Here is a 27,514-nt window from a genome sequence, read left to right as displayed (position 1 = left end):
GGATTATCAGATCAAATTAAGGACAACTGGACTCAACAATGATAATACAAACTAGTATGGATCTGGAAAAGTGAACTGGCGTCAGTTTCAGTTAGTTTAAGTTAGTTTTAGGTAACTTCAGTTATGATAAATGTAGCTAAATAAAAAATGCTAACGCTAAAAACCGTACCCAGAAGTAACGTTACAATACTGTAGCGTCCGACCAGACGTTAAAAGGATGACGAGGAGTGATCATAAATATTCTGTTTATTGTTATCTATTGTTGGGACTGAAATAGTTACTGTCGGCTGTAACTACACTAAAACAACAACATCCACAAACTTATCTGACAGCCCTCCAGAACGTAACCTAAGAAGTTAATAAATACAGCATAAATTAGTATTACCTGACACTAAATGTGAACCACAGCACCAGGTTTTGGTGGACCTACAACTTCTGTCTTGTAAGTTTAGACACTATTAAAGTTTATGATTCTAACTCATGCTGCTAATCCCCGTGCACAACCTTCACTCTTTACCACTCAGCGCCTGAACGTAACCACGGTGACTTCCGCTTGCTGTGACCTCACATACATATGCTCTATATTTGGATTCCTACCCATTATCTAACACTACGTAGAAGGAGTTTGATCAACAAAGAACTAATTTTATAGAGAAAAAAAGCCCTAGACATAGAGTCAGTGTCATAAAGCGCTATCTTTAACGACAATGAATGAGTCAGTTTGGAACAACATGAAGAGATTTGAAAATGCTTGGATAGTCTAAATCCATAAAGCAACTGCAAAATGCTAACATATTATTATGACACACGCAAAGCGATTTATCAAACCTCAATTTTGCTTATAGAAATTGTGTCTATACTTAACATTTTTCATAAGAATGTGTAAACACGTTGTCCAATGTGTTATTGTGCACACATGGGTGCCGTTTTTGTAGCGAGGAGGAATTCACACATCTTCATTTTGCAACCAAACGTTACCCCATGAAACACATTGAAAATTAGCTTGTAATTTTGGGATTCCTATTTAAGAAGATCCGGCCCTTAGTTCCTAAAACATTTGCTCAGTACTTTGCATGTACATGTATGATACTCCCTTATGACCACATGCATGAATTATTCCTAGTCTGAATTTCATCTTTACGAGGTTTACCTCTATATGCGTCAATTTCATGTCTTTCATGTCTTTCATGTCACAGGTGAAAAAGTCAGTCTCGTTGTTGGTCTCTATCTCTTCCATGAAGCAAGGATATTTCTTTCCATCTTGAACACCAGACACTAACAGTTCTGACGGTTTCATCTCCAGTTCATCTGCTTTTTTCTGAAATAACAACAGAAACAAATGCTGGCCACTGTGAACTAATGTCACATGATTTTGCATGTACAGTGGGGGAAATAAGTATTTGATCCCCTGCTGAATTTGTAAGTTTGCCCACTTCCATAGAAATGATCAGACTCTGGTTTTTATGGTTGTTTACTGGTTATGGGTATAGACAGAATATCAATCGAAAATGCATAAAAAACACACAATCTAAAAGTTATAAATTGTTATGTATTTTAATAAGGGAAATAAGTATTTGATCCCCAAGCACAACACAAGTCAGTACTTTGTAGAGAAACCTTTGTTGGCAAGCACAGCGATGAGACGTTTCTTGTAGTTGGTCACCAGGTTTGCACACAGCGCAGGAGGGATTTTGGCCCATTCATCTTTACAGACAGTCTCTAAATCCTTCAAGTTTCTTGGCTGCCTCTTGGAAACTCGGAGCTTCAGCTCCCTCCACAGGTTTTCGATCGGGTTAAGGTCTGGAGACTGACTAGGCCACTCCATGACCTTAATATGCTTCTTCTTGAGCCACTCCTTTGTTGTCCTGGCAGTATGTTTTGGGTCATTGTCATGTTGGAAAACCCACCCACAAGGCATCTTCAGTGATCTTGCTGAGGAAAGAAGGTTTTCGTCCAAGATGTTACAGTGCATGGCTGCATTCATTGGCCCCATAATGCGGTGAAGTTGCCCTGTACCCTTTGCTGAAAAACAGCCCCAAAACATGATGTTTCCACCTCCATGCTTAACCGTGGGTATGGTGTTCTTTGGGTCATACTCACGTTTTTTCATCCTTCAAACACGGCGGGTCGAGTTAATGCCAAATAGCTCAACTTTGGTTTCGTCAGACCACAGCACTTTCTCCCAAGCCTTCTCTGAGTCATTTAGATGTTCACTGGCAAACTTAAGGCGGGCCTGTACATGTGCCTTCTTGAGCAGGGGGACCTTGCGGGCACTGCAAGAGTTCAATCCATAATGGCGCAGTGTGTTGCCAACTGTTTTCTTGGTGACGGAGGTCCCAACTGCTTCCAGATCATTAACAAGCTCCTGCCGTGTTGTTTTAGGCTGCTCCCTCACCTTTCTCATCATCATCCTCACTCCATGAGGCGAGATTTTGCGTGTAAGAAACTGATTCTTAGAGCAGGTGTGCTTTATATACATGACGAGTTAAGATCAGGAGTATTGGTAATTAGTTGACTGAGCACAGCTGTGTGCCACATGCGCACCAGCCAATCTGTAGGAGCCTGAATTCTAAGTGAATTGTTGGGGATCAAATACTTATTTCCCTTAATAAAATACATAACAATTTATAACTTTTAGATTGTGTGTTTTTTATGCATTTTCGATTGATATTCTGTCTATACCCATAACCAGTAAACAACCATAAAAACCAGAGTCTGATCATTTCTATGGAAGTGGGCAAACTTACAAATTCAGCAGGGGATCAAATACTTATTTCCCCCACTGTATAATGAAATATATGTTGTACCTGTATGGTGACACGGAAACCGTCCCCCGTCCTTGTGAATGAGAAGGTGGTGAACACAGGGTCTGGATAGTAGGTTATTTTTGTGGAGCAGGCCAAGGATTGATTGGCTACTTTCAAATACACAGTGCTGTTAGAAGTCGTCTGAGGGTTTAAAGCTGCAGGTGTGTCATAGGATAAAACCTGTAGGGAATTTACACATCATAAAAAAGGGCCTGAAATACCGTGATGACACATGGACACACATGTTTACAACAACTGCGATTAACATTCTTCAGTTAATAATGCTAGAAGATGATGTGACGTGGAATATTCTAATGTAATGTAATTTGACTTGTTGAGATATAAAGGTGCAAAAAAGAGTAATGTGGATATGATGTAACACAACAACATTGTAAGATAACAATATAACATGACATTGTGCGTCTAAAGACCCACCTGACTGCTGGTGTTTGTGGGAAGTTGTTCCGTCTGGCCGTGGCTGTGTGTGATTCCTTCCACAAACTCCAGGTGGGTCCCTGTAAGATTGACCTTCCTCTTCCCACTGCAGGACATGGAACAACAGTCAATCAGAAGAAACTGAGCTGAACACAAAGTTGATCTCAGAGAAAAGGTTTTCCTTTTCCTCCGGTGATACCCTTATATCACACTGATTATATATGTTTATTGGCAGATATTATGACAGCTCAGGTTTTTAGATATTCAGCTTTGATCCAAAGTGAATGGTGGACTAAAAGACAAATAAATATTTGGCTATGCATAAAGCAAAACAAAATACAGACTGACCAACTCTCGGTTCCTTTAAGAACTGACTTCAGAAACATGAGCTGTTCACAGCTGGAAGATTAAATAGTGGATCTGACTGATAAACCATCATAATGAAAACTGTAGTGACTCTTCATGGACGATGACGATAAATTACAATGCTAAATTGGAGAAAAACCTTTGTTCCTCTTCAAGAAAAACAGAGTCACAATGACATTGGCATTAAACTTACATTACATTTTAGTCTCTTTATATATGTTGGTGACAAACCAAAGCCTATGTGATTATATTTTATCACATATTTATATGATTGTTGTGTATTTTAAAGCTGTGTGCACAAGCAGAGAAGATAAAATAGCTTTTATTTCCTGTGACTGAAAAGGGAAGTGGTGGAAGATGGTGAAAGAAAATGCTTTTGAGAAATGGTTGTCTTTCACCACCAGATGACCCTCTCATGCTTTCCTAACATTGTCAGCAAACTCTTGAAGTTGGTGACAAAGCATTAGGAGGAAGCTCCTAAAATAGCGTACGTGAGTCTTAGCTGCACTTTTTGGAAGCTGTCACTGTTGAAAGAAAACCCCAAAAGACAACTAGCTTGTGTTTTAGCTTGTTTATTGAAATGGAGAAACTGTCACCAAAACTTGACATGAACTATGGATTTACTTCATCAAACTTTTTCTGTAACACTGTAGCTTTAGGAAATTCTGCATCTGAATTCTGTGTTAGGATGTTTTTCTAGGAAAGTAAAAATCTCAGTCAAACCCACCTGGCCCAGGTGCTGCTTGGTACAATGTCGGTGCAGGATGGTGTTGATTGATAGGTGATTATAGCGTTGCCGTGGCAACTGCCATCTGGCAGTAGAACGCATGCTTTGACGAAACCTTTCTTTTCTGTAGTGGGAATGTGGAACGTCAGATTCACACCAGTCTTGTTCCATACAGGAGATCTGAGAGAGAAACACATCAACACTCACCATCATCACAATAACAACGATGTGGAGAAAACATGAGTTTCTAGTGTGGCCATAATCTTAGTTGTCTGTAAAGTGACTCACTCTTGTGGAGAACAGTCCAGGTCTGTCTGGATCCTCACTCTGGTCACATTAATGAGGTTCTGACCTGACAACAAGGCATGGTTTCTACCGTAGAAAGACACAACACTGGGAGAGATGGAGGAGATTTCTGGCTTCTAACAGAAATAAAACACACAAACATCAGCTTTAAAACACCACCCTACTGATGTTATAACATTTACTGAATGGAGGAACAATGTGTGTAACAGTGGAGGTTCAGACTCACAGAAAAGTTCATCCCAGGCTCCAACTTTTGACAAACACTGTCCTGCAGGAGGAAGTGGGAGAATAGATTCAGAGCTGTAAAGTTACTATTAGAGTCTGTTCAGGTTTTATTGTGGCTAATGTTGGCTTAGATCAAAAACTAGTTCATGTGTATTTTGTGCTTGTTTAGTTTGTGCTTAACTAGAGACAGAGAGATTTCACGTTTAATGAGCATTTATCTTCTTCATTAAGTCTCACTCTCTCATACAACACGATAACTTGTGTGGAAATGACTTAATAATATTGGATTGATGGAGCATTTTAACACATCAGATAAGGAGATAACAATAGTCATTATTACATTATCCAGTCCTTCATTAGACCATGAACATCTGTTTATGTTCCATCCACATCCAGCCTTGATACACTGCTGACACCTGAAGAACAAACAAACACATACTGATGTTGGTAGTCAGGACCATAAAAAGACTAATATATGGATCGAAGTCACATAAAATTACATTAGTATATAATAATATAGTTTACAATCAAATATCTTTTCTGACCACAAAACACTGACTATGGTCAAATGATGAAGCTTTTTGGACTTTTATCAAGAAGAAGGGAATTGATTTTCACCTTCCATTATTTCTATGATATATATAATTTAATCACAGCATGTTTCTATGAATTTTAGAAAATAGGAATGAACTTACAAGACAGAAGTTGGAGGTCCACTGATGTCAGAGCAGTTGGTTAGCTTCAGACGCTCTGAAAGGTTCGTCTTCCCAAGTCTCATCTTTACAGTGACATCCAGGCCTGTTAGAGAAAATAATATGATGAACTTCAGAGTTTTGACCTCTGACACGTGAAAACACAGATTTGTCAACTGGTTGGTGGGAAATGTTGTAAATTAAGGAACAGGTCTGATTCAAGACAGCATAACATCTACAACTCCTCCTTGACTGTGAGATTTGAAGTAAACTGGATTATTTAATTAAAGTTACTGACCGTCAGCAGGAATTGAGCCATGGGATAGGTTGCAGGTGCAATGTGGGAACAAAGGACGACTATTTTGTGGACAACGTTCTCCAGATGATAGAAAGATTTCACAGGCAAAGTTATCCTCTGTCCAGTTGACAGTTAGGTGGGTCTGGATCTTTAGTGTGATCTGAGAAAGGAAGAGAGATGAGTGACAAATAACTGATAGTTACAGTTGTACAGTGTTAATGTGTAACCTGTACCTCTCCACTGGGGTTCTTTAGAACTTTGTGAGAAATTTTCTCTGTGGAATCATCAGGAATAGATAACCAGTCAGAATCTTGGCAGTCGTCTTCAAATGTGCACCTGGGAAAAGAGAAATGTCTTATAATGAAGTTCATGATGGGTTTTTGAAGACGTTAGATGCAGATGTTGTTGCTCTGACCTTTGTTTAGAGCCACACCAGACACAGTGTGGATCCTGTGTAGACAAACACTCCTGTACATTTGTGTATGTGCTGCACTTTGATACAGACACACGCTTCATCTGGAAAACAAGTGGAGACACTTCAAAATACAGCAAATGTACATGTGACACTGAGTGAATAGTGAGTGAGTAAGAGCAGTACCTGGTTTCTAAATGGCACGTAGACATGTTTCTGATCCACTGGATCCAGTTGTATTTTGGGAAACACTTGGCGGTCGTCACTGGCCCTGTAGAGCACCGTGGGACAAGCAGGGTGATAGTTCCTGTCCACAGCAAGCTGACAACAACAATGTAGTTTTGTTATTTTTGGCCACAATCAATTACTGTGGTGAAAAGTTAGAAGGAAAGCAACATCTTTTGCTATGCCTGTGACAGCACTTAGGTCTAGCCACTAGCTAACGACCTCCACTATTAACGTGGCAGAAGAAAACCTTTTTCCGCTGAGACCTGTCACTCATAAATGAAGAGGCCATTTTGTTCTCTGAAAGAGCTAAGAGCTCACACTAGCACAGAAAAATCAAGTATGATGAAACCATGAGTACGTATTTCTGCTTCATGTCACTTCCACTTTGTCGCCTCACTTCAACTTTGGCCAGTATGCAGGATGTGATGCAACTGTATTTGGTGTCCAGGGTAAATGGTTGAGCAGAAATATAATGGCAATTCTTGCAGTGTGTCTTCAGCTTCAATGTTGCATGTATCGGAGAGTTTACAGCTGTGGGTTGCCTTACTTTTTCCTCTTCTGGAGAGCATTGACTCTAATTTCCTCAGTCAGTCTTCATCCAGGCAAGTATAGACTCTAGAAGCATATTAATTAGCTGACTAATATTTTATATGACACTGCCTTTAATTCTACCTCCCCTCCGAGTATCTGCATTTAGGTCCTGTTTCTTGTTACCACTTGCACTTGTTGCCTGCTTCTTCCACCACAGTGAGTTTCACATCAGAAGTGAAATCATGAAGCGAACGAACATGTGATATAACACGGTGAAAGGTAATTTTAAAGAGTGTGCTCATAGCAAAACTCTGCGCATTGTTCATGTGTGTTTCTTATACATGCTCAGTGATTGAGAGCAATTATCCTTCCTCTGATCTACTGTATGTTTGTATCTTAGACAGCATGAATTAATCCAGTCAAATGCCAGTTTTGGTCCCCCACCATCGACCTCCTTGGACACTGAATCAACAAACACAGGGCAACACTCCTACCATCAAAGTAGGTAAGACACCCTGAAGATATTAGTTAACAGCCCTTGACATATATCACTACTGTTACTAAAGTATTGATTTAAAGTATTTTTCTCTTTCCAGTGATAGATGGACTCTTCATACACACCTTAATGAGCTGTCCATCTCCTGTACCAATGAAGAAAACCATCCATGTCTTCTGCCTCACTGCCAGCACAGAGGTCATGTAGGGCTGCCTGAAGAGAACTGCCTCTGGTTTAAGAGTCTTAGGCTGAGAAAGAGACACATAGAGAATCAGGGTTGGATCTAAATGGTATTTAGATACCTGAAGACAGAACTCTGCTAGCTGTTTCATTGAAGGTATTTAACATGGACCAGTATGGGATATTTCTAGTTTAGTGACTTTGTAGGAATCACACAGTAATCAATTGATGGACGTTTATCTTGCATGAATGACCAGAGAAGAAACTGTGAAAGGTAGAGGACAACATATAATCCCCATTAAAACATTCTTTACCTGGTTCTTGTTGGGACTATCCACATAGTGGAAGTCTGGATCCTTATCGTTGTCTAAACTGAGATCAGGACTGATGTCAAACACCACCAGCTCAGTGTTGCTTTGTTTTCCGTCCACACTGAACACTCCGCTCCAAAGAACCGTCTGTCCACCTGGGATGACCGAGGAGGCCAGAAGTCTGCTGCCTTCATCATCAGAGACACTGAGAGTCGCTCCCCGTAGAGACTTGAGAGTTTGGGTTTTACTTCTTTCGCCTTCAAGCCAAATGAGACGGACTTTGTTGATGTTAGCGTCACTTCTTACGTTGGAGAGCAGATAGATGATCGAACTGATCTGAAATCCGTCCACAAACTCCACATCGCCTTTATTTTTGATCGTAGGTGTGCCTGATGATCCATCAGTTACAGAAAATACACTTGTCTGGTCTTTGTGATCCGCATTTTGAAGGTTGATGGTCTCAGCATCAGAAGAGCACTTGCTCTTATCGGGCTGCATCGCGGTCAGAATATAAGTCTCTGTCTGAGATGGATTCTTCTTGACATCCACCAGAATACCGACGAACGGGCTGTTCCGTCTCAGTGGCCCCACCTGGATGTGTTCTTTGTACAGAAGGTTAGAGATGTTCTTCAGGTCCAGAACCTCGCAGTAACCACCACACTCATTGTCAGTCACACCGCAGATGATCTGAGCGCCATTCTTAACAAATGGTAATAATAAGTTGATGCTGAAAGTTGCGTTCCAGAAAGTCTTCTCAGAGACTCGGTCAAACTTATCATACTTCGGTTCTTTACCGAGCATCAAGATTCCTCTCAGGGTCAGACTGTGGATCAGAGTCAGGTTGTGGCTCAGCTGGTACAGCTTCTCCCCTGTAGCGATATAAACCGTGTTGTTGGCCACTGAAAAGTGGCGGATGTCTCCATCGAAGGCGAAACCTCCTCCATCCTCCTCCAGACACCGACCCTGTTCTCCCCAGAGAATACAAAGCAGACCGAGCAGCAGGATCATTTTCCAGCAACGGTGCCAGCTCTGGCTGGATTCCCTCAGACAATGAAGCTCTGCATAGCGCTCTGATCTCTGATCACTGCGTCTCTAGAGCCGCGCGTAAAAGCGCAGCGCGACTCTGAAAAGAGAAGTGCTGAAAGTGGGAGGAGGCAGCGCGCTGAAAGAAACTAAAACCAGCAGACATTCTAAATAATTCTGATATATGATGACAAAGCAGCATCACTATTTTCACTCAGCCCCATTTGTCACCCTAATATTGGTCTTAAAGTCCACACAGCTTCAGTTAAATAAAAAAAAAAAAACTGTGAATGTTGAAGATAACCATTACAAAATCAATGACAGCTGGCAAACGTTCTATAAATCAGCCTTCAGTAGTTTACATGGTATCCATCTCAAGAGGAACAAAAAGCTGTGACGAGGATATTTCCACCTCCATTCAGTTAGCGAATCAATTCTCGGTTTGTCTCTTATGGTCCGTCCGCACCACAGGGGAACGGTCTTATTCCTACTTAAAGTCAGTGATCTGTAGGACAAATATGCGATCCTTTTACATTTACACAATGATCCACACAGTATCTCCTGAATTAGGCTGTTGAATAGAGAGAGTACATGGTCGCTGACATTTCCAAACTTTATGCAACTTCCTCCATCTGTCCACCCATCCCTTCGGCGTGTTCAGACAAATGTGAAGCGATGGCGACATCTGGTGTCAGTTCTGGGAAGTTATTTTCTCCCTGCTCTATGAAATACTTTGAACGACTACGACCAAACAAACGTATATGAGTTTTAGACATGACTGACAGTGAAGTTCAGACACTGTACAGAAGTTTTTACTCCAAGTCCAACTTTACTCAACACAAGACTGCTTTATATCATCAAAATATCCCCCAAAAGAAAAAATAAAAAATTATTAAACGTCTTCACATACATTGGCCAAGAGACAATTTATTTTTTAGGATAACAATTACGGTTCAAACAGCGACTCGTAGACTATATATTCGACGTTTACCAGTGAAAGTAGCCACAAGGTGAGCTGTGGCTACTTTCACTGGTAAGATACAGATGAGATACAGGAGTCTTTATTATTATAGTGGAAGGAATATGTTGGTATAGATATACCTACATTTGTGCATGTAGGCTATTTTCTACTTGTAATAATTTCAGTTTATAGAACATTGTTTTCTCAAACGTAAAACTTCAAAATAAAATTGAAACAAACTGATAAAAATATGTCGACTATATGTAAATTATTTAAAGACCCAACGAGTATAACTACATTGTAACGTGTTGCTTACTTGTGGTAGCATTGATAAGTATGCATGTTTCAGATTTTTTTCTTCCTGTTTTCTCATGTAGTTATTTTCTTGCTGTAGTCTGATTCGCTTCTTTGCAGTTTTACGTTAATTAACAAATGAGCAGCAGGTGTTAGCAGAGGGCTAATCAGCCGCCATGTTTAACTTGAGAGTGTGACGCAGTTGTGTGACGCAGTTCTTATTGCCGGACCTTTCTCTGGCACGTTTTTGTAGTTTTTAATATTTTTTCGGTTTTATTACTAGATTGTAGCTTACAATAAGCGATAATGTCCACGGAAGTATAGCATTACATTTAAACTGAAGATGTTTGACAACAATAATTAAGACTAGTATTTAATAATTTTAATGATTTTAATGTTTGACCATGTTTGATTCATTGTTTTTCAAATAGCAGCTAAATTAAATCAGCTGTTATATATCTTCTTCAAAACAGCACCAGGTCTTCAGGGTAGACTGGGACACAGTGTTTAAAGTAGACGGCTTGGCAGGTAGTTTCTTTGAGTATCTGTAGAAGTTACCACACTTCTGTTGATTTTTAGCTGTCAGACTTGTCCTTGTTTCTTTATGTAGTTGACAGCCATGAAGTAAAATTCTTGTTTTAATACATCACCTATCCGGTTAACTTAAGCTTAGGTATCAGTGTAAGTATAAGTTAAAACAACCAGAGCTTAATATTGTAAAAGCACCTGAACAACCTTCACCAAACTGATCAACTCGTAAGCATCACTTAGCTAGAACAGATATTTTATTAGATTGCAGTCAAATCATCCTTTGTTGTGTTTAAATAACATTATTCATGTATGGTTTATAAAATGTATAAAATACAGTCACTAAAAGAGCTGCACTTCTGCACCATGGCATTAGAGGCCAAACTGGTCAGGTGGTCACTGATCCCAATGTAAAGATATCATAAACAAGAGGTCATCAGTAGAATAAAATATATATATACTCAGGGAAAACCAAGAAATAAATGACACTGTCAATACTAAATACTCAATTAAAAGTATTTAATAATTACAAGATAGTAATAGGATAAGCATTTATTTCAGTTTAGGCATTAAAAAGAAGTTGGTAAAAAGAACATAACAATTATATAAAAATAAGTCAAAACTTAAACAAATTACAGCGTAATAACTACATCGAATGGTCTCTTAATATTCCACCTAAAATAAAATGACTTCATATGTACTACCTGTATAGCCTGTAGTATCAGAAAGCTTCAATGGCCTGAACTTGTTCCCTGTAAGAACGGATGGAGAGCTAGGCATCTGTGGTCAGAGCTCGTTCATCTCAGCGGTGCGTCTCCTTTGCCAGCAACAGATAAACACTAACACTGAAAGATGAAGAGTTACTGATTGAAACCGAGCAGAAAAATACAATTTCCTCTATTAAGTGGAACAGGAAAACATCTAAATCAGTATTTATTCTCCAAGATCTTTATAGAAAATAGCAGAAAACAATGACTACACATAATGCAATGTACAAGTTTAGGCTTTGACATAAACTGTTGATGGATCAAAATCACTTACCACCTATGACACAAGGTATCAGCATCAAACGCACTATCAGAAGGACCTGATGAACTAAAGGCAGATTACTTAGCAGCACTGTCTGGCCACCATACTTTATCTAGAAAACAAGAATGACACTGCTATTGAAAAGGAAATAAAGGAGTGGAAAGTCTCAAAAGCCCTCAGTCAAATATCTATTTACTGTGTTCATCAATAGTTAGAAGTACATTTCTCTCTTTGAAAGTCTGACCCAGTATTTTCTTGTTTAGAGGAAAGTTTTACCTCTATGTGCTGAAATGTAAAGCTGGATGTGCTTTGTATGTCACAGGTGAAAAAGTCAGTCTGGTTGTCAGTTTCTTTCTCTTTCATGATGCAAGGGTATTTCTTTCCGTCTTCAATACCCCACACTAACAACTCTGCTGCTGTCATCTCTAGTTTATCTGCCTTTTTCTGAAATGATGAAATGACAAATGCTTGATGTTTGCTTATCTGTTAAAAAAAAATATATATATAAAAAAATGTTTTAAAAAAAGTTGTACCTGAAGAAAAATGTGAAACCCATCCCTTGTCCTCACAGATGAGAAGGTGGTTAACACAGGGTCTGGATAGTAGGTTATTTTTGTGGAGCAGGCCAAGGATTGATTGGCTACTTTCAAATACACAGTGCTGCTAGAAGTCGTCTGAGGCCTTGAAGCTGCAGGTGTGTCGTAGGAGAGTTTCTGTGGGGAATTTAAATCTGTTATATCATTCATTAATACACAGGATAAGATGTTACAATCCCTTGTGCATGTTCAGGCAAAACACATTTAGAAGCTTAGTCCAACTGAAAAACCGACCAGCAGGCTAGCAGTCAGCTACCAACTAGCAACCAACAAGAAGACACCAGCTAACTAGCCTAGCACACAGCAGGTAAGAGGTGATGGGACATGCAACTACACTTCAACCAACACTTCTATCCTCTGCCTAAGAACAGAAGTAAAACACTTATATATTATTGAATCTGTGTTTGGCTTGCATGACAGTGATGATGACCAAAGCAAGTCAGATTAAAGTTAAGAAAAGTAAAAAGCAGTGCAGTCACCCAATCAGTGGTTAATATGTCTGATTGTCATCTGCATGATTTGACCAACTGGAAGCACTTTGATGGAGACTAAAACTGGATCTAAGATAGAACCTTGTGGTACACCAAAAGTAGAGTGAAGTCTGGAATATGTGAGATTAGCCCCAAAAAGTTCTTTTCAAAGGGTAAGAATAAAACCAGGACAGACAATCCACTGCAGGAACCGCATTTAGGTTTAAAGAAGTTTCAAAGATACTATAAAGCTAAATGTGGATTTAAAAATTGAAAATTGCCTGCAAAATGTTTTTATTTTATTTTGTTTTATTTCAAAATACATTTTAAGTTTAATTTGCAATTAAATACAATGTACTGTAATGGAGCCAGATATCATATCATATCACATAATGTGACGTAGCAAAGGGACATCATGTCTAGAGACCCACCTGACTGCTGCTGGTTGTGGGAAGTTGGACTTCCATCTGGCCGTGGATGTGTGTGATTCCTTCCACAAACTCCAAGTGAGACCCCATGAGTGTGACCTTCCTCTTCCCACTGCAGGACATGGAGCAGTAGCCAATCAGAGAGAAGGGATTTATCCCTGGTTCTTTTGGAGGGCCTACCACTGTGCATCTTGTTAACACGATTAAATTAACTAATTAAAACCCACCTGGCCCAGGTGCTGCTTGGTACAATGTCGGTGCAGGATGGTGTTGATTGATAGGTGATTTTAGCGTTGCCGTGGCAACTGCCATCTGGCAGTAGAACGCATGCTTTGACGAAACCTTTCTTTTCTGTAGTGGGAATGTGGAACGTCAGATTCACACCAGTCTTGTTCCATACAGGAGATCTGAGAGAGAAACACATCAACGCTCACCATCATCACAATAACAACGATGTGGAGAAAACATGAGTTTCTAGTGTGGCCATAATCTTAGTTGTCTGTAAAGTGACTCACTCTTGTGGAGAACAGTCCAGGTCTGTCTGGATCCTCACTCTGGTCACATTAATGAGGTTCTGACCTGACAACAAGGCATGGTTTCTACCGTAGAAAAGACACAACACTGGGAGAGATGGAGGAGATTTCTGGCTTCTAACAGAAATAAAACACACAAACATCAGCTTTAAAACATCACCCTACTGATGTTATAACATTTACTGAATGGAGGAACAATGTGTGTAACAGTGGAGGTTCAGACTCACAGAAAAGTTCATCCCAGGCTCCAACTTTTGACAAACACTGTCCTGCAGGAGGAAGTGGGAGAATAGATTCAGAGCTGTAAAGTTACTATTAGAGTCTGTTCAGGTTTTATTGTGGCTAATGTTGGCTTAGATCAAAAACTAGTTCATGTGTATTTTGTGCTTGTTTAGTTTGTGCTTAACTAGAGACAGAGAGATTTCACGTTTAATGAGCATTTGTCTTCTTCATGAAGTCTCACTCTCTCATACAACACGATAACTTGTGTCAAAACAACTTAATAATATTGGATTAATGGAGCATTTTAACACATCAGATAAGGAGAAAATAATAGTCATTATTACATTATCCACTCCTTCATTGGACCATGAACATCTATTTATGTTCCATCCACATCCAGCCTTGATACACTGCTGACACCTGAAGAACAAACAAACACATACTGATGTTGGTAGTCAGGACCATAAAAAACTAATATATGGATCTAAGACACATGAAATTACATTAGTATATAATAATATAGTTTACAATCAAATATCTTTTCTGACCACAAAACACTGACTATGGTCAAATGATGAAGCTTTTTAGACTTTTATCAAGAAGAAGGGAACTGATTTTCACCTTTCATTATTTCTATGATATATATAGTTTAATCACAGCATGTTTCTTTGAATTCTAGAAAATAGGAACGAACTTACAAGACAGAAGTTGGAGGTCCACTGATGTCAGAGCAGTTGGTTAGCTTCAGACGCTCTGAAAGGTTCGTCCTCCCAAGTCTCATCTTTACAGTGACATGCAGGCCTGTTAGAGAAAATAATATGATGAACTTCAGAGTTTTGACCTCTGACACGTGAAAACACAGATTTGTCAACTGGTTGGTGGGAAATGTTGTAAATTAATGAACAGGTCTGATTCGTGACAGCATAACATCTACAACTCCTCCTTGACTGTGAGATTTGAAGTAAACTGGATTATTTATTCAACGTTACTGACCGTCAGCAGGAATTGAGCCATGGGATAGGCTGCAGGTGCATTGTGGGAACTTTTGTGTACAACGTTCTCTAGATGATGGAAAGATTTCACAGGCAAAGTTATCCTCTGTCCAGTTGACAGTCAGGTGGAGCTGGATCCTTAGTGTGATCTGAGAAAGGAAGAGAGATGAGTGACAAATAACTGATAGTTACAGTTGTACAGTATTAATGTGTAACCTGTACCTCTCCACTGGGGTTCTTTATAACTTTGTGAGAAATGATTTTCTCTGTGGAATCATCAGGAATAAATAACCAGTCAGAATCTTGGCAGTCGTCTTCAAATGTGCACCTGGGAAAAGAGAAATGTCTTATAATGAAGTTCATGATGGGTTTTTGAAGATGTCAGATGCAGATGTTGTTGCTCTGACCTTTGTTTAGAGCCACACCAGACACAGTGTGGATCCTGTGCAGACAAACACTCCTGTACATTTGTGTATGTGCTGCACTTTGATACAGACACACGCTTCATCTGGAAAACAAGTGGAGACACTTCAAAATACAGCAAATGTACATGTGACACTTAATGAATAGTGAGTGAGTAAGAGCAGTACCTGGTTTCTAAATGGAACGTAGACATGTTTCTGATCCACTGGATCCAGTTGTATTTTGGGAAACACTTGGCGGTCGTCACTGGCCCTGTAGAGCACCGTGGGACAAGCAGGGTGATAGTTCCTGTCCACAGCAAGCTGACAACAACAATGTAGTTTTGTTACATACCTGCATAGCTCTGATCAATATAGAAAATAATCAAATTTGTCAGATTTTCCCACATTCAGTTGGTTACAACCAAGACAATGATGTTAAATAGTTAACAAATAATTGTGTAACTAGATGTAAACAACTCCATAATGTTGACTTCAGCCTATGAAAAGCTCAGCACCAACTTTGTGTTGTTTCTTTATTCTTTTCCAAAAAGAATGGTCATTAAGCTCCTACATATCAGACTTTGGCTACACATGCAGTAATAGTTCATAGAATCAGCTCAGTGTTGTTAGTTTTTTTCATGCGTCTTCAAAAAGCTAAATACAGTGGCAGTGGTAAAAGTTTTGTGTGCCTCGAAACATTCAACATTCTGCCTGAAAAAATACTTAAAATATCAGCTGATTTTCTCACAAGTCCTGACAGCAGACAAAGAGAACCCAATCAAACCAAGTGAAAAAAAATATGATACTTTGTTTATTTATTCCAGAAAATGACTTGTCAGTGAGTTGCATCTGTTTAGAAGTGTTTCCATTAATGAGTCACACCTGAAAAAGTGAAAATCTATCAAAATCAATGTTGCTATTAATAATTGACATATCCAAGGTCATGATAATCCCCCCAAGAAAAATCCACTTTTAATTTATATCATTGAAAATGTTTAAATTTTTCAATTTTTCGATTTTATTTTTCACGAAAAATTTGTGATGCCATCACAAACACTGGCATATAAAGGGTTAAAAGTATCTATCTATCTATCTATCTATCTATCTATCTATCTATCTATCTATCTATCTATCTATCTATGTTACATTTGAAAAAAAAGAGCTAAAAAAAGCATGGTTGAAGAAGAACTTCTTTAATATTTTGGAATGATCAAGTCAAAGTGCTGATGGAGCTGAAGCAAGAAATTAACGTGAGGAAACCCACCAACATCTAAGAACTGAGGAAAGGATTAAGATTCCTCCAGTTACTGGAAACATTTAGTTGAGCTGTTATTATTGCACAAGAGGGTCACGGCAGATACTGAAAACAGGTTCACATATTTTGCAACTTGCAGATATGACAAATTTTCTAGAAGGAATAAATATATAAATATTTCTATTTCATTTGGTTGAGTTCTCTCTCTATATTTTGGACTTCTTAAAATTCTGGACTTTTATACAAATCTACTTATGTTTTGAACAATTTTAATGCAGAAATGTAGAAAATTCTGACGGTAAAAGTCCAAAATGGCATTAGATGTAACACTATTAGATCTGCCATGGACTCAACAAAGCGAGGCTTTTTTCACCTACAACTATATACATACATACATACAAACGTATATATATGTATATATATATATATATAATCACCAAAGCAAAATTAATGTTGGTATAGTCAGTCATGGTTTTCTTTGGCCTGGGAAAAAAAGACCTCTTCTCCTGGTTGTACCTTAATGAGCTGTCCATCTCCTGTACCAATGAAGAAAACCATCCATGTCTTCTGCCTCACTGCCAGCACAGAGGTCATGTAGGGCTGCCTGAAGAGAACTGCCTCTGGTTTAAGAGTCTTAGGCTGAGAAAGAGACACATAGAGAATCAGGGTTGGATCTAAATGGTATTTAGATACCTGAAGACAGAACTCTGCTGTTCCATTGAAGGTATTTAACATGAACCAAACAATGAAGTGATGAACATTTATCTTGCATGAATGACCAGAGAAGGAATACTGTGAAAGGTAGAGACAACATCTAATCCCCAATAAAAAAAATTGTACCTGGTTTTTGTTGGGACTATCCACATAGTAGAAGTCTGGATCCTTATCTTTGTCTAAACTGAGATCAGGACTGATGTCAAACACCACCAGCTCAGTGTTGCTTTGTTCTCCGTCCACACTGAACACTCCGCTCCAAAGAACCGTCTGTCCACCTGGGATGACCGAGGAGGCCAGAAGTCTGCTGCCTTCACCATCAGAGACACGGAGAGTCGCTCCCCGTAGAGACCTGAGAGTTTGGGTTTTACTTCTTTCGCCTTCAAGCCAAATGAGACGGACTTTGTTGCTGTTAGCGTCACTTCTTACGTTGGAGAGCAGATAGATGATCGAACTGATCTGAAATCCGTCCACAAACTCCACATCGCCTTTATGTTTGATCGTAGGTGTGCCTGATGATCCATCAGTTACAGCAAATACACTTGTCTGGTCTTTGTGATCCGCATTTTGAAGGTTGATGGTCTCAGCATCAGTGGAGCACTTGCTCTTATCGGGCTGCATCGCGGTCAGAATATAAGTCTCTGTCTGAGATGGATTCTTCTTGACATCCACCAGAATACCTACAAACGGGCTGTTCCGTCTCTGTGGTCCCACCTGGATGGGTTCTTTGTACAGAAGGTTAGAGATGTTCTTCAGGTCCAGAACCTCGCAGTAACCACACTCATTGTCAGTCACACCGCAGATGATCTGAGCGCCATTCTCAACAAAGGGTAATAATAAGTTGATGCTGAAAGTTGCGTTCCAGAAAGTCTTCTCAGAGACTCGGTCAAACTTATCATCCTTCGGATTTTTACCGGGCACCAAGATTCCTCTCAGGGTCAGACTGTGGATCAGAGTCAGGTCGTGGCTCAGCTGGTACAGCTTCTCCTCTGTAGCGATATAAACCGTGTTGTTGGCCACTGAAAAGTGGCGGATGTCTCCATCGAAGGCGAAACCTCCTCCATCCTCCTCCAGACACCGACCCTGTTCTCCCCAGAGAATACAAAGCAGACCGAGCAGCACGATCATTTTCCAGCAACGGTGCCAGCTCTGGCTGGATACCCTCAGACAATGAAGCTCTGCATAGCGCTCTGATCTCTGATCACTGCGTCTCTAGAGCCGCGCGTAAAAGCGCAGCGCGACTTTGAAAAGAGAAGTGCTGAAAGTGGGAGGAGGCAGCGCGCTGAAAGAAACTAAAACCAGCAGACATTCTAAATAATTCTGATATATGATGACAAAGCAGCATTACTATTTTCACTCAGCCCCATTTGTCACCCTAATATTGGTCTTAAAGTCCACACAGCTTCAGTTAAATAAAAAAAAAAAACTGTGAATGCTGAAGATAACCATTACAAAATCAATGACAGCTGGCAAACGTTCTATAAATCAGCCTTCAGCAGTTTACATGGTATCCATCTCAAGAAGAACAAAAAGCCGTGACTCGGTTTGTCTCTTATGGTCCGTCCGCACCACAGAGGAACGGTCTCATTCCTAATTAAAGTCAGTGATCTGTAGGACAAATATGCGATCATTTTATATTTACACAATGATCCACACAGTATCTCCAGGATAAAGCTGTTGAATAGGGAGAGTACATGGTCGCTGGCATCTCCAAACTTTATGCAACTTCCTCCATCTGTCCACCCATCCATTCGGCGTGTTCAGACAAATGTAAAGCGATGGCGACATTTGGTGTCAGTTCTGGGAAGTTATTTTCTCTGCTCTATGAAATACTTTGAACGACTACGACCAAACAAACGTATATGAGTTTTAGACATGACTGACAGTGAAGTTCAGACACTGTACAGAAGTTTTCAGTTTTCTTCCTACGTCCATGTTTCAACTTTACTGAAAACAAGACTGCTTTGTATCATCAAAATATTGTATTAAACGTCTTCACATACATTAGCCAACAGACAATTTATTTTTTAGGGAATCGGTTACGGTTCAAACAGCGTCAGTAGACTCGTCTATTCGACGTTTATCAGTGAAAGTAGCCACAAGGTGAGCACACAGCCACAATGAAACTCACTGTCACCTTGTAATGAGAAAGTTTGTCGTGAAATCCTTTGTGGTTCTTGAATGACAAAGATACAGGAGTCTTTATTGTTATAGTGGAAGGAATATGTTGGTATAGATATACCTAAAGTTGTGCATGTAGGCTATTTTCTACTTGTAGTCATTTCAGTTCATATGTAACAGAGTTAAAAATGAACTTTATTAATTATTATTGCCAACTTGTATCTGTAAGTTTTATTTATCATTTTACGATTATTTTGAGTATTAATGAATTTTATCTCTGAGTTATTTTCATCTACTATTATTTTATGAAATTTCCCTGTGGAAATTAACTTTGCACTCTGCCCTCGTGCCTCCTGGGCTTCTGTAGCCCCTCCCCTTCTGCCCTCACAGTCCCGTTTGTGTTGTTGAGGCTAAATTATGTGCGAAAATGCTGCGGTTATTTTGTATAATTTTCTTTGATTATCTAGTCATTTATGTTGAAATCTTCGGTGTATAGTGTTCTCTGTTTCATACTTTATGTTACCAAGTAGTTTTGTGTTGTTTTGATCGTTAATATAAGTTTTATGCATGTTTTTAGTTTCATGGTTTTGGCGCGATTTGTTTCACGTGTTCATGTAGCCTATGCAGCACTAGCTTGCATCCCACTCGTGTTAACACTTGAACGTTTTGCATGTTTAGGAGAAGAGGTGCAGAGGTGAAGGAAGGCAGAAGGCTGATGTATGTTTTGATGTCTTTTGCAGGTATGTGTTTTATTTTGTTAGGTTAGGATTTTGTTATTTTTGTATTGTCAATTCAGTTGTTTTTCTCTTGTAGTATAACTTGCTGTAGTTTGATTCGCTTCTTTGCAGTTTTACGTTAATTAACAAATGACAAGCAGGTGTTAGCAGAGGGCTAATCAGCCGCCATGTTTAACTTGAGAGCGTGACGCAGTTCTTATTTCCGCATGTTTTTGTAGTTTTTAACGTTTCTTCGGTTTTATTTCTAGATTGTTGCATACAATAAGCGACAATGTCCACGGAAGTGTAGCATTCTGTGAAAGTTCTAAGCATTACATTTAAAGTGAAGATGTTTGACAAAATAATTACGACTAGTAATTAATCATTTTAATGATTTTAATGTTTGATCATGTTTGATTCATTGTTTTTCAAATAGCAGCTAAATTAAATCAGTGTGTCAGCTGTTACATATCTTCTTCAAAACAGCACCAGGTCTTCAGGGTAGACTGGGACACAGTGTTTAAAGTAGACGGCTTGGCAGGTAGTTTCTTTGAGTATCTGTAGAGGTTACCACACTTCTGTTGATTTTACTCAATTGCCCCTTAAGTATTTAATAATTACAAGATAGTAATAGTGTAACTGTTGTTGCATTTATATTTTTGTTCAGATCATTTTTAGATTGTGTTTCCTTCTATTCAATGTCATAATTGAGAATTCATATAAGTTTAAGTCATTTATTCGTGCGCACTATTTTATTTGTTAGCGGTATATTATTTTGAAAGTGACTGTAACAGGAAGTAAGCAGGAAGAATAGGTTTTGGTGACATTTTGATGCTGGTACATGGATTTCAACTAAGAAAGAGAATGCTGAAGAATATTCCCTTAGGAGCATGCAGCCAACGAGGTATTTGTTTGATTGTCTGTATTTTCAAATGTCAAAATGTTTTTTATTTCACATGCTCTGCATGGTCTTTATGCTACGTTAATTTTCTGTTTTGTCACGAACATGTGTTTAGTTTTCAAGGTAGATTGAGGACAAGCACCAATAAACCTGTTGTGAGAAAGCCACTGGTGTCTGCCTATGCTTCGAGGGAGTTACAAATAGGATAAGCATTTATTTCAGGTTAGTCATTAAAAAGCATATAGAAGTACACACTTGGTAAAAGGAACAAAATTACACAAAAAATAAGTCAAAACTTATAATAAGCACAGCATAATAACTGCTTAAAATGGTTGATTTTGAAGATTGTTCGAATAATGTTAGAAGAAAAAAATATTGATTGGAAATAAAGAAGCTCTTCAATACAAATGTGTAGGCAGCTGGTGAACTTGTTTCCTGTGAGAACGGCTGGAGAGCTAGGCATCTGCGGTCAGAGCCCGTTCATCTCAGCGGTGCGTCTCCTTTGCCAGCGATAGATAAACACTAACACTGAAAGATAAAGAGTTAATGATTGAGACCGAAAATATCAAACGCATATTCAGAAGGACCTGATGAACTAAAGGCAGAGGACTTAGCAGCACTGTCTGGCCACCATACTTTATCCTGAAAACAAGGATGACACTGCTATTGAAAAGGAAATAAATGAGTGGAAAGTCTCAAAAGAGCCCTCAGTCAAATATCTATTTACTGTGTTCATCAATAGTTTGAAGTACATTTCTCTCTTTGAAAGTAAAACTAAACTAGCTCATGTCTGACCCAGTATTTTCTAGTTTAGAGGAAAGTTTTACCTCTATGTGCTGAAATGTAAAGCTGGATGTGCTTTGTATGTCACAGGTGAAAAAGTCAGTCTGGTTGTCAGCTTCTTTCTCTTTCATGATGCAAGATGCAAGATGGCTAGATGTGCTTAGTCATGGCTGCTGAAAAGGAGAGTTTGGGGCCCAAGCATGAGAAGGTGACCTGCTGCTAAATGGTAAATTTGAACACTTCCATTTGGTGAGCTGGATGTGCTATGTTGAAATACGCTACCGGTCAAAAGTTTTAGAACATCCTAATTTGTCCAGTTTATTGCAATTCAAGTCATGGTTAAAAAAAAAAAAAGGGAGGGGGGTTTGGTTACACAAAACTGAAAAATAATGTACATTTCAGAATTATACAAAAAGACCTTTTTCTGGGAACATGAGGTGGGTTAACAATTTAAAGCTGTTCTGCAGCAATGAAGGTTGAATCAGCCTTGAAAGCTGGTGCTACTTATTCCTACAGGTGTTCCAACTTTTCTGGATTACTTACAACCACCTCTGTCTGCATGAAAGCAGTGTTGCAACACACTGTGGTACCAGACCCTCATAAGCATCAGGTCAACAGTATTGTGCTGCAGAAAGTACACAGTAAAATCAGTATACCCAAATCAACACTGTAAGAGTTGATCTTAACACTTTTAAACTGTCTATATGAGTCCACACCTCAGTGTTGATTTAACACTTTTTTGAGTGTTGGTACCTTTACACTAAGTTAGTGTGATTTTGACTCTTCTTGTAGTTAAATTTAACACGACCTAACACCAACCAGTGTTTATTTTAACACTTTTACGTAGTGTTAGCAATTAACTCTCTCAGAGGACTATTTCTTAACTACACAAGTGTTACCCCCACAACACTTAAAAGGTGCCAATATAATTCTTATATAATCCTACAAAAAATACTTGGAAAATAAACTTTACTAAAATAAAAATGTTTGTCAAAAACATTTATTTTCAAACTTGCACCACAAATATTAGAATATGCATCAGTAAGACACAATGCAGCCTTAGCACCACTTTATCACGCTAGCTAGCAACTCCGAACCATTAGCATCATCTTATCACGTTTAATTATCTAAGGTTACAAAGTACGTGACTCGTCTCACTCAGCCAAATCGTCAAGCCAAACGTACCATTTACTGTACATGCATGCTAACCTCTAGCTTGTTAAGCAGGTGTTCGGGTGGTTAGTAACAGTGCGAGAAGTCAAGTTTCCGTGGCTCACCGCTGGAAAATGACTTCGGGTGCCCGAAGAGTAATGGGGGGGGGGGGGGGGGGGGGCACATACACTCTACTAGTGTATGTCTAGTTTAACATCAAGAATTCAACTCTTCTCAATTTGCTGTGTAGTGTGTTGCTTCAAAAATGGCGAGAAAAAGACAGTTAAAAATGGAAGAGAGACAGGCCATCATAACACTTGTATGTAGGTCTTTCCTACAGGGAAATTGCAAAGAAAGTCAAGGTGTCAGTGAGTACAGTTTTCTTCACCATCAAAAAACACTCAGAAACTCGGGGAAACTCTGACAGGAAGCAATCTGACAGTGACTGACTGTGAAGAGAAGACTTCCAGCTGCAGGTTTGACAGGACGAGTTGCAGCGAGAAAGCCATTGCTAAGATGTCAGAATAAGACAAAGAGGCTCTCCTGGGCCATGAAACACCGCCATTCGACTACTGAAGACTGGAAGGTATTATGGGTTGATGAATCAAAATTTCAAATCTTCGGTTCATCACGCAGGATGTTTGTGCGCCGTCGAGTAGACGAGAGGATGGTTCCACAGTGTGTGACATCAACTGTCAAACATGGAGGAGGAAGTGTGATGGTCTGGGGCTGTTTTGCTAGATCCAGGGTCGGTGACTTGTACAGAGTGTGCGGCACCCTGAACCAAAATGGCTACCACAGCATTCTGCAGCACCATGCAATACCCTCTGGTATGCGCCTAGTTGGTCAGAGGTTCATCCTACAGCAAGATAATGACCCAAAACACAAGTCCAAGCTATGCCAAAACTACCTCAGGAAAACAACAAGACGGAAAGCTTGAAAACACAGAGTGGCCAGCACAGTCTCCAGACTTAAACCCCATCGAGCTGGTTTGTGATGAACTGGACAGAAGAGTGAAAGCCAAGCAACCTACAAGTGTCACACATTTATGGGAACTTCTGCAACAGACTTGGGAAGAACTTTCTGAAGAACATTTGATTTCTATTGTAGAAAGAATGCCAGGAGTGTGTTCAGCTGTTACATCTGCCAAAGGTGGCTACTTTGATGAGTCAAAAGTTTAAATTCATTTTGGTCTATAAATTGATTTCATGATTTATTTTTCAACTCAAATTGCTTATTTGTCCCCCCCCACCCACCACCACCACCACCACCACCACCATTACTCTTCGGGCACCCGAAGTCATTTTCCAGCGGTGAGCCACGGAAACTTTACTCGTCGCGCTGTTACTAACCACCCGAACACCTGCTTAACGAGCTAGAGGTTAGCATGCATGTACAGTAAACGGTACGTTTGGTTTGACGTTTTGTCTGAGTGAGACGAGTCATGCACTTCGTAACCACAGATATAAAACGTGATAAGATGATGCTAATGGTTCGGAGTTGCTAGCTAGCGTGATAAAGTGGTGCTAACCCTACATTGTGCCTTACTGTTGCATGTTCTAATATTTGTGGTGCAAGTTTGAAAATAAATGTTTTTGAACTGCCAAACATGACTACCTTTTTATTTTAGTAAAGTTTATTTTCCAAGTATTTGTTTTTAAGATTAAGATTTAAGATTAAGAAATAGTCCTCTGAGAGCGTTAAATGCTAACACTACATAAAAGTGTTAAAAAAACGAACACTGGTTGGTGTTAGGTCGTGTTAAATTTAACTACAAGAGGAGTCAAATTTACACTAACTTAGTGTAAAGGTACCAACACTCAAAAAAGTGTTAAATTAACTCTGAGGTGTGGACCCATATAGACAGTTTAAAAGTGTTAAGATCAACTCTTACAGTGTTGATTTGGGTATGCTGATTTTACTGTGCAGTCACAAAGCTGTGTTCACCTTCTCATCAGTCTCCCATTTTCATCCATCGCTGTTAAAACTTTGAAATTACTCAGAAAAAATTAAATATTCAGAAATAGTGAAAATTAAACTAGTCTTACTGTTATTTAGTATCATCATTATAACATTAGCCATAGTAACTGAGGCAGGTATACGTAAATTAAATTTGTCTCTTTAGATTGTAGCAGAGTTGTTGCAATGATCACAAACACACTCATCGCTTCTTTGCAACTTCTGAGGGGTTGCATCTTCCATACCACTTAATCTTCACGAGGGTCGCGGGGGGTTGCTGGAGCCTATCTCAGCTGGCATCAGGCGAGAGGCAGGGTACGCTGATCACTCCAGACAGGTCGCCAACCTATCACAGGACCAGCACAGATGATAAACAACCATTGACACTCACACCTAGCGTCACCAATCAGCCTAACGAGCATGCCTTTGGAGATGGGAGGAAACCGAAGCACCCGGAGAAATGTATCTTTTAATATTTATAACAAGTGTCTCCAGCAAGTAAAGACTATTTTGGTGTGATCTGTTTTTGTTTTCAGAGTGCAGATATTAATGTGAATCGAACGCAGCTTAACACTTTTAGTTCAACAATGTAAATGCTTAAACCTGTAAGAATAGACTTTTCTTAATGAGTAGTTCTTACTTAACTCGGGGCTTTACGTTATCTGTATTTACATTTTGTAGTCTATCCATTTTCCACAACCAACTTTGGTCAAAGGAAGATCATTTAATCACAGCATGTTTCTTTGAATTGTAGAAAATAGGAACAAACTTACAAGACAGAAGTTGGAGGTCCACTGATGTCAGAGCAGTTGGTTAGCTTCAGACGCTCTGAAAGGTTCGTCTTCCCAAGTCTCATCTTTACAGTGACATCCAGGCCTGTTAGAGAAAATAATATGATGAACTTCAGAGTCTTGACCTCTGACACGTGAAAACACAGATTTGTCAACTGGTTGGTGGGAAATGTTGTAAATTAATGAACAGGTCTGATTCATGACAGCATAACATCTACAACTCCTCCTTGACTGTGAGATTTGAAGTAAACTGAAGTACGTAGACATGTTTCTGATCCACTAGATCCAGTTGTGTTTTGGGAAACACTTGGCGGTCGTCACTGGCCCTGTAGAGCACCATGGGACAAGCAGGGTGATAGTTCCTGTCCACAGCAAGCTGACAACAACAATGTAGTTTGGTTACATACCTGCATAGCTCTGATCAATATAGAAAATAATCAAAGAGAGAAATATCATACAGTGACAGTGGTAAAAGTTTTGTGTGCCTCGAAACATTCAACATTCTGCCTGAAAAAATACTTAAAATATCAGCTGATTTTCTCACAAGTCCTGACAGCAGACAAAGAGAACCCAATCAAACAAAGTGAACAAAAATAGTATACTGTGTGTTTGTTTATTCAAGAAAATGACTTGTCAGTGAGTTGCATCTGTTTAGAAGTGTTTCCATTAAATGTAATGAGTCTCATCTGAAAAAGTGAAAAGTCAATGTTACTACTAATAATTGACATATCCAAGGCCGTGATAATCCCCCCAAGAAAAATCCACTTTTAATTTATATTATTAAAAATATTTAAATTTTTGTGTGTATTTTTTTCACAAACATTTGTGATGCCGTCACAAACACTGGCATATAAACGGTTAAAAGTATCTATCTATCTATCTATCTATCTATCTAATAAATGAAAATAAAAAAGCTAAAAAAAAAAAATTGATTTTTTTGCAAAATGAATGGTCATTAAGCTCCTACATATTAGACTCTGTCTACACATGCAATAATAGTTCACAGAATCAGACTTTTTCCAAGTCAAAGTGCTGATGGAGCTGAAGCAAGAATTTAACGTGAGGAAACCCACCAACATCTAAGAACTGAGGAAAGGATTAAGATTCCTCCAGTTACCGGAAACATTTAGTTGAGCTGTTATTACTGCACCAGAGGGTCACGGCAGATACTGAAAACAGGTTCACATATTTTGAAACTTGCAGATATGACAAATTTTCTAGAACTAATAAATATATAAACATTTCTGTTTCAAATGGTTGAGTTCATGCTCTATATTTTCTGGACTTTTATGCGAATCTACTTATGTTTTGAACAATTTTTATGGTGAAATGTAGAAAATTGTGAGGGTAAAGCTCCTAAATGACACTTGATGTAACACTATCAGATCTGCCATGGACTCAACAGAGCGAGTCTTTTTCCACCTACAACATCTATTAAAATTCTGTGGTCTGTATGTGAAGTGATACACAGGATGTGAAACCCATAGGGGGAAAGAGACACATCTGAGAGTCTTTGATCTGTGACATGGTTGAGACATCACCATCTTCAGTGCTAATCATTTACAGGTGTCAAAGAAACCAAGATGTCAAATCAGATCATATTTACCCCAATAATAGGTGCACATCAG

At 39.1% G+C, this 27,514-nt stretch overlaps 1 protein-coding gene and 1 long non-coding RNA gene across 4 annotated transcripts in view; one reads left to right on the top strand and one right to left on the bottom strand.

The window, feature by feature from the left end:
* Positions 1-18,719, bottom strand: part of plxnc1 (plexin C1) — a 31,251-nt gene extending 12,532 nt beyond the window's left edge. Inside the window, exons 1-14 of one of the 3 annotated variants that reach the window (XM_047574780.1) lie at positions 17,590-18,719; positions 17,266-17,388; positions 15,681-15,815; positions 15,498-15,598; positions 15,313-15,418; positions 15,092-15,239; positions 5,562-5,664; positions 5,207-5,282; positions 4,868-4,909; positions 4,624-4,757; positions 4,336-4,515; positions 3,243-3,348; positions 2,808-2,987; positions 1,151-1,318 (exon numbers count right to left, since the gene is read on the bottom strand). In XM_047574780.1, the coding sequence (XP_047430736.1) occupies positions 1,151-1,318; positions 2,808-2,987; positions 3,243-3,348; positions 4,336-4,515; positions 4,624-4,757; positions 4,868-4,909; positions 5,207-5,282; positions 5,562-5,664; positions 15,092-15,239; positions 15,313-15,418; positions 15,498-15,598; positions 15,681-15,815; positions 17,266-17,388; positions 17,590-18,591 (2,604 nt within the window). In that variant the 5' untranslated portion in view covers positions 18,592-18,719. Of the gene's footprint in view, positions 1-1,150; positions 1,319-2,807; positions 2,988-3,242; positions 3,349-4,335; positions 4,516-4,623; positions 4,758-4,867; positions 4,910-5,206; positions 5,283-5,561; positions 5,665-5,856; positions 6,017-6,089; positions 6,193-6,271; positions 6,373-6,454; positions 6,590-7,648; positions 7,772-8,017; positions 9,472-15,091; positions 15,240-15,312; positions 15,419-15,497; positions 15,599-15,680; positions 15,816-17,265; positions 17,389-17,589 lie in introns of those variants that run through there. The other 2 variants (XM_047574779.1, XM_047574778.1) reach the window with 2 other exon arrangements.
* LOC124999770 lies at positions 6,599-7,759 on the top strand. The gene is made up of 3 exons (XR_007111224.1): positions 6,599-7,306; positions 7,428-7,532; positions 7,624-7,759. It is a non-coding gene; the product is annotated as an uncharacterized LOC124999770 (long non-coding RNA).
* Positions 18,720-27,514: the final 8,795 nt, after the last annotated feature.

Source organism: Mugil cephalus, chromosome 22 (assembly GCF_022458985.1).
Source record: "Mugil cephalus isolate CIBA_MC_2020 chromosome 22, CIBA_Mcephalus_1.1, whole genome shotgun sequence".
In the NCBI taxonomy this organism is placed as follows: domain Eukaryota; kingdom Metazoa; phylum Chordata; class Actinopteri; order Mugiliformes; family Mugilidae; genus Mugil; species Mugil cephalus.
This window is presented reverse-complemented; position numbering and strand designations above follow the sequence as displayed.